This window comes from Leptonychotes weddellii, chromosome 7 (genome assembly GCF_054177405.1).
Source record: "Leptonychotes weddellii isolate Sample4059 chromosome 7, ASM5417740v2, whole genome shotgun sequence".
In the NCBI taxonomy this organism is placed as follows: Eukaryota; Metazoa; Chordata; class Mammalia; order Carnivora; family Phocidae; genus Leptonychotes; species Leptonychotes weddellii.
Window position 1 is genome coordinate 87,961,416 of NC_138375.1, and position 13,595 is coordinate 87,975,010.

Sequence of the window (13,595 nt, forward strand, 5' to 3'; positions counted from 1 at the left end):
AAAAAAAAAAAAAAGGGTAAGACAAGAGTGACATCAACTAACCGTAAATGAAAACAAAATAGATAACATTCTTGAATTATGGGTCATTTTTAATGATGAGGTTTTCAATTTTTTTTTTTAAGATTTTATTTATTTTTCAACAGAGAGACAGCGAGAGAGGGAACACAAGAGCAGGGGGAGTGGGAGAGTGAGAAGCAGGCCTCCCACCGAGCAAGGAGCCCGATGTGGGGCTCGATCCCAGAACCCTGGGATCATGACCCAAGCTGAAGGCAGATGCTTAACGACTGAGCCACCCAGGTGCCCCGAGGTTTTCAATTTTCAACTCCAACTAAACTCTTAGGATACCACGGGTATTATTGTAACTTAAATATCATAAAAAAGAATGTTGAATTGTAGCCCATTTTTAAGAGATTATTTTTAAAAGAGTAGAATTTTTGAGGCCCAAAATAAAAGAACAGAGTTATTAGGGAGGAAGCCTTTGTAGTGACAAAGCACTAAAATTCAGACAACCTGGGTCAGGTCTAGCAGGGTGACCTAGGGCAAACCACTTACGTTTGGCCTTGATTCCTCAACTATAACCTGCCCAACAAATACTAGCACTCTTGAAAAGTCTAAAGGAACGTGAACTTCTATGAAATGAGTAAGTCTTAGGGAAGTACAATATAGGGAATGTAATCAATCATATTATAATAGTGTAAGGTGAAAGATGGTAGCTTACACCTGTGGTGAGCACAGTATAACATAGACTTGTGGAATCACTATGTTGTAAACCTGAAACTAATGTAACATTGTGTGTCAACTATACATCAATTAAAAAAAAACATGAACTTCACTAAATTAATAAGCTAAGAATATGGTTAACTGTAATTAAATATAATTTCTTGAATTACTATTAATACTACTTATTATGATCTAATTAAAGCCACCATGCATTGAGCACTTATTACAACCTAAATATACGTTCATCTAATCCGATTAACAACCCTATAGGGAAGGTCCTATTATCCTATTTTACAGAAGAGCAAACAGATGTATGGAGAGGCTAAGTTAACATTCCAAGGTCTTACAACTAGTTAGTGACAAAGCCAGGATCAAATGCAGGGTTTTTTTTCAAACTCTTGAGCAGAACCTTTAATTACTACCCTCTGCTATGTCTGTATGAGAGCCTAAAGTACAAAGTCCCAAAACAAGAACTTGGTGTCAGAAATGCAAACAACAAGCAAATAGAGTGCCATCAGTAACAGACTAGAAATAAGATTTAAATTCTAGTGCCAATTCTGTACCACCTACACCTGGGTATAAGATAATGAGCAGGTTAGCAATGAAAATCAAATAGTTTTTAATCAAGAAGAAATTAAGATATTTCACATTTGGCAATCATCCTATCTCTGGGCTTTTTTTCATCCACAGAATGAGATCTGAATAAATCCATTATAAGATTTTCCTTTCCCAGCTATGTAAATTTGATTCCATTTTTAAAAACTACATAAAATGTTATTTCCAAAATAAATTTTCCAATCCAATCAATAAGCATATTAATATGCTAAAACATATTAAAAGGTATGAAGGTTTTCTTACCACTTAGTAATTTTTCTCTCCTTTGAATAAACTACACTCATTCTGGCACTTACTCATACATTTACACTGACTTGTAAGAGCCATATTATATTACTAATGTCTCATGGTTATTTTACTTTATTTTTATTTTACTTTCTAAGCATTTTTAACTACATGTTAGATTAATAACCTTAAGGGTATATATTTCTTCAATATCTACTGAAAAAATAAGTGAACAGAACAAGCAACATAAAATAATAAATGTTGACTATGTGGAAACTATTTTTTCCTCTCTAACTTTAAAGCCACATGATAACAACTCAAGAGTGGATTCTCAGAAACATCCACATAATAATCTATTTTTCAGATTATTACATATTTCCAGTTACTCCAAGTTTCTTGATGCACAATAAAAACTATTCAAATTCCAAAAACTCTTTCACTTAGCCTATCACAACCACTAGAATCAAGCAGGAGCTCAAAAAAAAAAAACAAACAATCCAGCAAATTATTAAGTAAGCCATTACAGTTACATTATCTAAGGAGATTATCCTCAGAAATTATTTTCATGACAGCTCAAATGAAGATGCTGGCAAAAGTGCTCCTAGCAGTGAAGGAAGGAAAGTGAAGGAAAAGAAACCTTGAAGAACTGAAAAAGCAATAGAAATCAACTAGTTTTTGATCATTTACTTCACTCTGCCTACCCTAGGAGATGGGGTTTGGAGAGCTTCCGGGTTGAACCTGTGGAGGTATTGGGAGACAGGCATGCCAGGAGGCCAGGTGTTCACCACTCAGGCCTTGCCCTAGGAATCTCCTCTGTTGGGCCATTCCTGAATTGTAGCCTTCATAATAAACTGGTAATCTGATCATTCATTAAAAATGCTAAAGCCCAGGGGCACCTGGGTGGCTCAGTCATTAGGCATCTGCCTTTGGCCCAGGTCATGATCCTGGGATCAAGCCCCGCACTGGGCTCCCTGCTCCACGGGATGCCTGCTTCTCCCTCTCCCACTCCCCCTGCTTGTGTTCCCTCTCTCACTGTGTCTCTCTCTGTCAAATAAATAAATAAAATCTTAAAAAAAAAAAAATGCTAAAGCCCAGAGGAGCTAAGATGGCAGAGTAGGAGGAGGACCCCAGGCTTGCCTGGTCCTTGGAACTCAGCGAGATAAATATCAAATCATTCTGAACACCCAAGAAATTGTTCTAAGAACAAAACAAACTGCACAAAAAGACGGAGATAAAAGGCCACATCATGGAAGGTAGGAGATGTGGAGATATGATTTGGGGGAGAAGAGGATCACGAGTGCCTCAGAGGGGAGGGAACCCTGGTCATGGAGAGAGGTGAGAGAGAAAAATAGAGAGAGAGAGTGCACAGGGGATAACACAAAGATGACATTTCCCCAAAGCCAGTGACTGGGAAAACGAGAGGGACTGATTTTTTTGAGTTTTTACAACCACAGGGCTCAACCACTAGAATTTTAGAGGTCCATGGCATGGCGGGTGTGGAGCCCAGCAAGTGACACAGTGTTCCTGTGGAGAAGGAGTGCAGACAGCCCAGGGTAGACAGAATGATCTGAGGATCCCCTAGGACACACTGGGAGAGATGATTCCCCCTTCTTGGAGCACATCTAAAAGAGGTGGCTTGCCTCTCTGAAGACAAACAAGTTGGCAGGCGCCATTACTCTCCCCCGCCCCCCAGCATAAACTGACTTCAATGAGCAGCACAGTGCCAAGAGTGGCATAAACCACTTACACCAAGCCCTGCCCCTGTGCACTTGGCAGGTGCTGCTTTCCTCGGGCAAGTATGTCTGAGAACCAACACAGCAGGCCCCCCCAAAAGACCAGCACAACACCCCCTACACACACACACATCTACTGACCATAGAGTCCTGCAAACCTTCAGCTCGAGTGGAAATGGCATCAGGTCTCTTTTAACAAGCAGACCAGAGTATACCTGGTTAAAATTCGCCACACTCTGGCCAACGTCCAAATACTCCCCACTGCAGGCAAGGAGAAACTCTGCAGAGGACGGACCTCAGGGAAAGAGCAAGCAAAACAGAGCAGCACAATGCACACAGCATACACCAGAGACACTTCCTGAAGCACCAGGCCCTCAACAGTACATGACCTATTCTTTACAAAGTCAATACTCTCAGGAACAGGAAACATAATAGGCTTTCCTAACACACAGAAGAAGGTGGAGAAGAAAATGCCAAGACAGAGGAATTAATCCCATAGAACAAGAAAAGTCACAGCCAGGGATCTACTTGAAACAGACATAAATAACATGCCTGATCCAGAATTTATTTACTTTTTTTTTAAGATTTTGTTTGAGAGAAAAAGAAAGTGTGTAAGCACAAGTGGGGGGAAGGGGCAGAGGGAGAAGCAGACCCCCCACCACCCACTGAGCGCAGAGCCCAGTGCAGGGCTCAATCCCAGGACCCCGAGATCATGACCTGAGCTGAAGTCAAATGCCTAACCAACTGAGCCACCCAGGTGCCCCTTGATCCAGAATTTAAAGCAACAATCATAAGGATACTAGGTGGGCTTGAGAAAAGCATAGAAGACAGCAGAGAGTCCCTTACTGCAGAAACCGAAGACCTAAAAACTAGTCAGGCTGAACTAAAAAACGCTATAAACTGAAATATGAAACCAGTTGGATGTAATGGATGGAAGGACGCAGAGGATGGAAGAAGCAGAGGAATGAATAAGTGATACAGAACATAAAATTATGGAAAATAATGAAGCGAAAAAGAAGAGGAAAGAAAAGTATTAGATCATGAATGCAGACTTAAGGAACTTAGAGACTCCATAAAGGATAGTAATATTCATATCATAGGAGTCCCAGAAGAAGAGAGGGAAAATGGGGCAGAAGGTTTAACTGAGGAAATTATAGCTGAAAACTTCTCTAATCTGGGGAAGGAAACACACGTTCAAATCCAGGAGGCAGAGAGAACTCCCATCAAAATTAACAAAAGCAGGCCAACACCAAGACAAATCAGTTAAATTTGCAAAATATAGAAATAAAGAAAAAAAATCCTAAAAGCAGTAAGAGAAAAGAAATCCCTAACTTACAAGGGAAGACAGATAAGGTTAGCAGATCTATCCACAGAAACTCGGCAGGCCAGAAGAAAGTGGCAGGATATATTCAACGTGCTGAATGGGAAAAATATGCAGTCAAAATATTTTATCTAGCAAGGTTGTCATTCAGAATAGAAGGAGAGATAAAAGTGTTTCCCAGACAAACAAAAACTAAAGGAGTTTGTGACCACTAAACCAGTCCTGCAAGAAATATTAAAGGGGACTCTTTGAGTGGAAGATAAAGACCAAAAACGACAAAGACTAGAAAGGTACAGAGAAAATCTCCAGAAACAACAACTTAACAGGTAATACAATGGCACTAAATTCTTATCAGTAATCACTCTGAATGTAAATGGACTAAATGCTCCAATCAAAAGACAGAGGATATTAGAATGGATAAAAAACAAGACCCAACTATATGTTGCCTACAAGAGACTCATTTTAGACCTAAAGACACCTGCAGATTGAAAGTGAGTTGATGGAGAAACATTTATCAAGCTAATGGATGTCAAAGAAAGCTGGAGTAGCCATCCTTGTATCAGACAAATTAGATTTTAAATCAAAGACTGTAACAAGAGATGAAGAAGGGCACTATATCATAACAAAGGGGTCTAACCAACAATAAGATCTAACAATTATGAATATTTATGCCCCCAACTTGGGAACACCCAAATATATAAAACAATAACATAAAGGAACTCACTGATAATAATAATAGTGGGGGATTTTAACACCCCACTTACAGCAATGAACAAATCATCTAAACAGAAAATCAACAAGGAAACAATGGCTTTGAATGATACACTGGAACAGATGGACTTAACAGATATATTAAGAACATTTCATCCTAAAGCAGAATACACATTCTAAGTGCACATGGGACATTCTCCAGAATAGATCACATACCGGGTCACAAATCAGGCCTTAACAAGTACAGAAAGACTGAGATCATACCATGCATATTTTCCAACCACAATGCTATGAAATTTGAAGTCAACGACAAGAAAAAATTTGGCAAGACCACCAATATATGGAGGTTAAAGAACATCCTACTAAAGAATGAGGTTAACCAGGAAATTAAAGAATAAAAATAAAAAAAAATACATGGAAACAAATGAACATGAAAACATGACAGTCCAAAACCTTTGGGATGCAGCAAAAGCAGTCATAAGAGAGAATTATGTAGCAATACAGGCCTACCTCAAGAAGCAAGAAAAATCTCAAATATACAACCTAACCTTACACCTACAGGAACTACAAAAAGAAATGAAGCCTAAAGCCAGCAAAAAAAAAAAGGGAATAAAGATTAGAGCAGAAATAAATGATATAGAAATAAAAGAACAAAAAAACAGATCAATGAAACCAGGAGCTGGTTCTTAGAAAAGAATAAAATTGATAAACCCCTAGCCAGACTTATCAAAAAGAAAAGAGAAAGGACCCAAATAAATAAAATCACGATGGGGCACCTGGGTGGCTCAGTCGGTTAAGCATCCGACTCCTGATTTCAGCTCAGGTCATGATCTCAGGGTCATGAGACTGAGCCCCATGTCAGGCTCAGCACTCAGCCTGAAGTCGGCTTGAGATTCTCTCTCTCTCCCTCTCCCTCTGTCCCTCCCCCTGCTCATGCTCCCTCTCTAAAATAAATTTTTTATTATGTTATGTTAATCACCATACATTACATCATTAGTTTTTTATGTAGTGTTCCATGATTCATCGTTTGCGTATAACACCCAGTGCTCCATGCAGTACGTGCCCTCTTTAATACCCATCACCAGGCTAACCCATCCCCTCACCCCCCTCCCCTCTAGAACCCTCAGTTTGTTTCTCAGAGTCCATAGTCTCTCATGGTTCATCTATAAATAAAATCTTAAAAAAAAAATAAAACCACAAATGATAGAGATCACAACCAACACCACAGAAATAAAAAAATTATAAGAGAATATTATGAAAAATTATATGCCAATAAACTGGGCTATCTGGAAGAAATGGATAAATTCTTAGAAATATATAAACTGAGCCAGGAACAAACAGAAAAATTAAGAGACCAATAACCAGCAAAGAAATTGAATCAGTAATCAGTGTCTCCAACAAACAAAAGTCCAGGACCAGACAGCTTCCTAGGGAATTCTACCAAACATTTAAGGAAGAGTTAATACCTATTCTTCTCAAACTGCTCCCAGTAATAGAAATGGAAGGAAAACTTCCAAACTCATTCTACAAGGCCAGCATTACCTTGAATCCAAAACCAGACAACTAAAAAGGAGAATTATAGGCCAGTATCACTGATGAACATGAATGCAAAAATTCTCAACAAAATACTAGCAAATTGAATCCAACAGTACATTAAAAGAATCATCTATCACAATCAAATGGGATTTATTCCTGGGCTGCAAGGGTGCTTGATATTCACAAATCAACGTGAAACACTGCAGTAATAAAGTAACCACCATATGATCCTGTCAGGAGGCGCAGAAAAAGCATTTGACAAAATACAGCATCCTTTCCTGATAAAAACTCTCAACAAAGTAGGGATAGATGGAACATACCTCAACATCATAAAGGGCATATACAAAAGGCCCACAGCAAATATCATCCTCAATGGGGAAAGACTGGCAGCTTTTCCTCTATGGTCAGGAACAAGACAAGGATGTCCACTCTTTTTTTTTTTTTTTAAAGATTTTATTTATTTATTTGACAGAGAGAGACACAGCGAGAGAGGGAACACAAGCAGGGGGAGGGGGAGAGGGAGACGCAGACTTCCTGCGGAGCAGGGAGCCCGATGCGGGGCCCGATCCCAGGACCCTGAGATCATGACCTGAGCCGAAGGCAGACGCTTAACGACTGAGCCACCCAGGCGCCCCCAAGGATGTCCACTCTTAAAATTGTTATTTAACATAGTACTGGAAGTCCTAGCCTCAGCAATCAAACAACAAAAAGCAATAAAAGGCATCCAAATCAGCAAGGAAGAAGTCAAATTTTCACCATTAACAGAAGACATGATTCTCTATGTAGGAAACCCAAAAGACCCTACCAAAAAAATTGCTATAACTGATACACAAATTCCCTAAGTTTCAGGATATAAAATCAATTTACAGAAATCTGTGGCATTTCTATATACCAATAATGAAGCAGCAAAAAAAGAAATCAAGGAATCAATCCATTTACAACTGCACAAAAAACCCTATGATACCTAGGAATAAACCTAACCAAAGAGGTAAAAGATCTGTACTCTGGGCGCCTGGGTGGCTCAGTTGGTTAAGCGACTGCCTTCGGCTCAGGTCATGATCCTGGAGTCCCGGGATCGAGTCCCGCATCGGGCTCCCTGCTTGGCAGGGAGTCTGCTTCTCCCTCTGACCCTCCCGACCCTCCCCCTCTCATGTGCTCTCTCTCTCTCAGTCTCTCTCTCTCAAATAAATAAATAAAATCTTTAAAAAAAAAAAAAGATCTGTACTCTGAAAACTATGGAATACTTCTGAAGGAAATTGAAGAGGACAAAAAGAAATGGAAAAACATCCCATGCTTATGGACTGGAAGAACAGTTATTGTTAGAATGCCTAGGATACCCAAAGCAATCTACACATTCAAAGCAATCCCTATCAAAATCCCACAGCATTTTCCACAGAGCTAGAATTAACAATCCTAAAATTTGAATGGAACCACAAAAGACCCCAAATAGCCAAAGCAGTCTTGAAAAAGAAAGGCAAAGCTGAAAGCATCACAATTCTGGACTTCAAGTTACATGAAAAAGCTGTAGTGATCAAGACAGTATGGTATTGGCACAAAAACACACATAGATGCATGGAACAGAATAGAGAGCCCAGAAATGGACCCTCAACTCTATGGTCAACTAACCTTCGACAAAGCAGGAAAGAAAGTCCAATGGAAAAAAGACAGTCTCTTCAACAAATAGTGTTGGGAAAATTAGACAGTTACATGCAAAAGAATGAAACTGGACCACTTTCTTACACCACACACAAAAATAAATTCAAAATGGATGAAAGACCTCAATGTGAGGCAGGAATCATCAAAATCCTAGAGGAGAACACAGGCAGCAACCTCTTTGACCTCTGCTGCAGCAACTTCTTGCTAGACATGTCTCCAAAGGCAAGGGAAACAAAAGCAAAAATGAATTATTGGGACTTCATCAAGATAAAAAGCTTCTGCACAGCAAAACAAACAATCAACAAAACTAAAAGGCAACCTTCAGAATGGGAGAAGATATTTACAAATAACATATCTGATAAAGGGTTAGTGTCCAAAATCTATAAAGAACTCATCAAACTCAATACCCAAAAAAACAAATTCAGTCAAGAAATTGGCAGAAGTCACGAATAGACATTTTTCCAAAGAACACGTCCAGATGACTAACAGATATGTGAAAAGATGCTCACCGTCACTCAACATCAGGGAAATACAAATCAAAACTACTATGAGGTATCATCTCACACCAGGCAGAATGGCTAAAATTAGCAAAATTAACAGGAAACAACAAGTGTTGGCAAAGGATATGGAGAAAGGGGAGCCCTCTAGCACTGTTGGTGGGAATGCAAACTGGTTGCAGCCACTCTGGAAAACAGTATGGAGGTTCCTCAGAAAGTTAAAAATAGAACTACCCTACGACCCAGCATTTGCACTACTAGGTATTTACCCAAAGGATCCAAAAATACTGATTCGAAAGGACATATGCACCCTGATGTTTATATCAGCATTATCAACAATAGCCAAATTATGGAAAGTGCCCAAATGTTCACTGAATAATGGATAAAGAAGCTGTGGTGCATATATACAATGGAATATCACTCAGACATCAAAAAATGAAATCTTGCCATTTGCAACAATGTGGATGGAGCTACAGTGTATTATGCTAAGTGAAACAAGTTAGAGAAAGACAAATTCCATGTGATTTCACTCATGTGGAATTTAAGAAATAAAGAGATTGACATGGGGGGAAAGGAGACACGCAAATCACAAAATAGAATCTTAACGATAGAAAACAAACTGAGGGCTGCTGGAGGGGAGGCGGGCAGGGGGATGGGTATTAAGGAGGGCACTTGTTGTGGTGTTGTATTTAAGTGATGAATCACGAAATTCTACTAATGAAACTAATATGACCCTGTATGCTAAATAGAATTTAAATAAAAAACAAAAAATCTAACAGGTTTTGTTTTATGGTTTTGGTTTTTTTTTGTTTTTTTCAGAGAGGGAGAGAGGGGCGTGGGGGAGGGACAGAGGAAGAGGGGAAGAAAGAATTCTAAGCAGGCTCCACACTTGGTGCGGAGCCCGATGCCAGGCTCAATCTCCCAACTCTGAGATCATGACCCGAGCCTAAATCAAGAGTCAGACGCTTAAGTGACTGAGCCACCCAGGTGCCCCCAAAATCAAATAGCTTTTAACCAAGAAAAAATTAGGATGGTTGCCAAATGTGAAATATCATATTTTGAAAATAAGAAATTTTTCAATATTGCAATACTGAAAATTAGAACAGATCTGAAAAGAAAGATGATCCTAAGTTAACAAAAAGATAAAGCCAGGGGCGCCTGGGTGGCTCAGTCAGTTAAGCGTCTGCCTTCGGCTCGGGTCATGATCTCAGGGTCCTGGGATCAAGCCCCACATGGTGCTCCCTGCTCAGTGGGGAGTCTGCTTCTCCCTTGCCCCTCCCTCCCCCTGCTCTGCTTGCTCACTCTCTCTCTCCCAAATAAATAAAATCTTTAAAAAAAAAAAAAAAGATAAAACCAGGAACTTTTATATTTAAGTAGAGAGGATCAGAAATGCTACTTCAAAAATCATACATAAGAAGAAAAAATATGCAGTAGATGTAAAGCTTCACTTTAAGAAGCAGGGCAGGTGGGTGCCTGGGTGGCTCAGTCGTTGGGCATCTGCCTTCGGCTCAGGTCATAATCCCAGGGTCCTGGGATTGAGCCCAGCATCGGGCTCCCTGCTCCGCGGGAAGCCTGCTTCTCCCTCTCCCACTCCCCCTGCTTGTGTTCCCTCTCTCGCTGTCTCTCTCTCTCTGTCAAATAAATAAATTTAAAAAAATAAATAAATAAGAAGCAGGGCGGGTGGACACAAATGGAAAGATAAAGGGTCAGATATGCAGTGCTGTGACAGTCACCAAAACAGGGTAAGGCCATAAACAGGAACATGTGTACAGCCAAATCTTCTTTAGGCCTAGATTATCCATCCCTTGAAACATTTCTGGACTTGAATAGTCATTGTCCTCTGAGTGCATCCACCTTATAAGCAACAAAAAAGTTTTATAATTTTATGTCACCATAAATGAGTATTTAAAACTACTTTTGGAGGGGAGCCTGGGTGGCTCACATAGTTAGGCGGCTGACTCTTGAGCCAGCTCAGGTCATGATGTCAGGGTCATGGGACTGAGCCTCACATCAGGCTCCACTGAGTGTGGAACCTGCTTAGGATTCTCCCTCTCCCTCCCCCCCTCATGCTTCCCCCCCCCAAAATAAAAATAAATAAATCTTTAAAACTACTTATGGGAAAAAATTTTAAAAATAAAAATAAAACCACTTTTGGGTTTAGAATTACTACAATGACCATACGTATGGCAGAAAAGCAAAGTGTCATGGCAACATCAGATGTCACAAAAGAACAGTCCAGGTTAAGAAGAAAACAATGTCTTGCCCTAACAAAGGAATCAGCTATACAAAATGAGCCATTAAATGGAATGGCCAAATAGAAAAGAGCCAAACTGTTAGATGCTGAATAAATAACATCAATAAATTATCTGAATTAGGAATAGCTAACAGATTCTTAATATTATACCTTCAAAATATTTAAAAATAACACCTATTCTGCAAGTTATGAAACATGGGTTCAGAATGTCTACGATTAAAGAATAATCTGATTTTCCACAACACGGAATGATGGAATACCAAATACTAAATGGGTGGAGGGGGTGAGAAGGGGAGGAAAGTACTCTCCTTAAAGTGCAACCATATCAGCAAGAAAAGCCTGAAAGTTCCAGGCCGATTGCACAGAATTTTCTTAAAGGACACCAGGAGCAAAGGAACAGTAGACTGAGTCTATTCTACATTCCTACACAGTGAATCAAGTTGTCAATAACCAGGATCATTTAAGTATAATAATCCTCCATTAAATTAAAAGGCCAATAATCCAAAAAAAGGGATATTTTTCCCTTCCAGGATTCTTTTTTTAAGATTTTATTTTTAAGTAATTTCTACACCCAACGTGGGGCTTGAACTCACAACCCCAAGATCAAGAGTAGCATGCTCCACGGACTGAGCCAGTCAGGTGCCACCCCCTTCCAGGATTCATAAGAGACAAAACCAGGAGTAATGAGATGTAAACTCAAGGCAGAAGTGACACTTGTGTGACTACAAAATAAAGTTACTCTTTCATTTTGTGTGACTACAAATTAAAGTTACTATTGCACATATCCAGAAAAAATTAATAAACTTCGACCAACAGCTGGAAACAAATTACACGTGCAAGCAGCTGAGCTCATTAGGAAACAGACTATTATTCTTTAAATAGGTATTTACTCAGATGTTGCATTAGTTTAAGCACAGATCATAAACATCTTAGCCTCCTTCCTCATTTGCCCGTTTCTGTGCCAAGCCCTTCCAAAGCTGGGGTTGATAAGGTTGACTCCAAGAAGGAAAGCTCATATAGGAAATGCTATCCTCACACAGCCCAGAGAACTGGTGACGCACTAGGAGCTTGGAAAACATCCCGTCGTTCACCTTACTAAGAGCAGTTAGGTAAGAAGATGGTCGTCCACGTGCACTATTGTTTTCCAGGTGTGTTTATTTATTTTTCACTTCTGCTTTGATATCAGTACTCTCAACCTGAATCAAATGGGGGGAGGGGGGATAGCAGCGCCGCTGGTGGTATGTGGGAGCAGCACAAGTTTAAAAAATAAAAACACAACCTTTTTTTTTTTTTTTAATTGCAGCGTATTCGGCGCCCTCACCTCTCTTCTACACCTCTGCCATCACCCCACGCAGCTCTTCGCCGCCGCCGCAGGTCCCCATGACAACCCCACCCGAAGGCGAGCCCCTCCGCCGCCTCCCGGCCCCCGCCCGGCCACACTCGCCTGTCAAGTGACAACTTCACCTGCCCTGCCCTGCGCTCTACTCTCCTCGCTCCCGAGAGACGGGCCAGGAACCCTCCCGACGCGCGGGCCCACTCCCGGGCGAGGGCACGACCCTCCCGGGCCGGGAGTGTGCGGAGGGGGCGGCGGGAGAGGCAGCTGAAGACGTTCCACTCCAACCCCCAAACGAGCGGTGCGAGGGCCGCGGCGCGACCCCCAAATGGGGTGCGGCGGCCCCGAGCCCCAGTCTAGGCGGCTGAGGGGAGCCGAGGGGCGGGCTCAGTGGGCGCGAAGGAACTTGTCGTTTTCACAAACAACGACGCGTCGCGGCGGCGGGAGACTGCTGGGGACCACATGCTCACCTTGAAAGGGTTGTTGAGATCCGGGTCCGCAAAGGGGTTACTGTCGAAATCCGACATCTCTCCGGCGCTTGGCGTCACCCACCGGACCCAGGCGCAGAGAGGGAGACGAGGCGAGGCCGCCGCCCCCCTGCGCGCTCACGTCGCCGCCGCCGCCGCCGCCGAGCAGATCCGGGTGCAGCTCTCGGGGCCACCTAGCCGGCCGCGCCACTGAGCATGCCCGGTGCCACGGGCTCCCGGCCGGCGGCGCCGCTCTCGTTCGCCGTCCCGTCCTTCCGGGCCTGGATCCAGCGTTCCGGGCTTTGGCTACGACCGAGTGGGGACTAGAGGCGGAGGGAGCCGGGAGCGGAGAGCGGGGGTGACCCGTCCTACGTTCCGTGGGCCTGAGATTCCGCGTCTTGATGAGGAATGCGTTTGGCTGAACTTAATTACATTACTATCTATTTAAGATCGGCTCCCTGTGATCGAACGTGACTTGGGGAAGAGGTGGTACTTTGTGAGCATGAAAGACACACACTGACCCCATT

General features: G+C 41.8%; 1 protein-coding gene across 1 annotated transcript in view; it reads right to left on the minus strand.

Annotated features, from left to right (window-relative positions):
- Positions 1-13,267, minus strand: part of SCAMP1 (secretory carrier membrane protein 1) — a 114,888-nt gene extending 101,621 nt beyond the window's left edge. Inside the window, exon 1 of the mRNA XM_006738033.3 lies at positions 13,072-13,267. Within this exon, the coding sequence (XP_006738096.1) occupies positions 13,072-13,128 (57 nt within the window). The 5' untranslated portion in view covers positions 13,129-13,267. The remainder of the gene's footprint in view (positions 1-13,071) is intronic.
- Between the last annotated feature and the right edge of the window lie 328 nt (positions 13,268-13,595).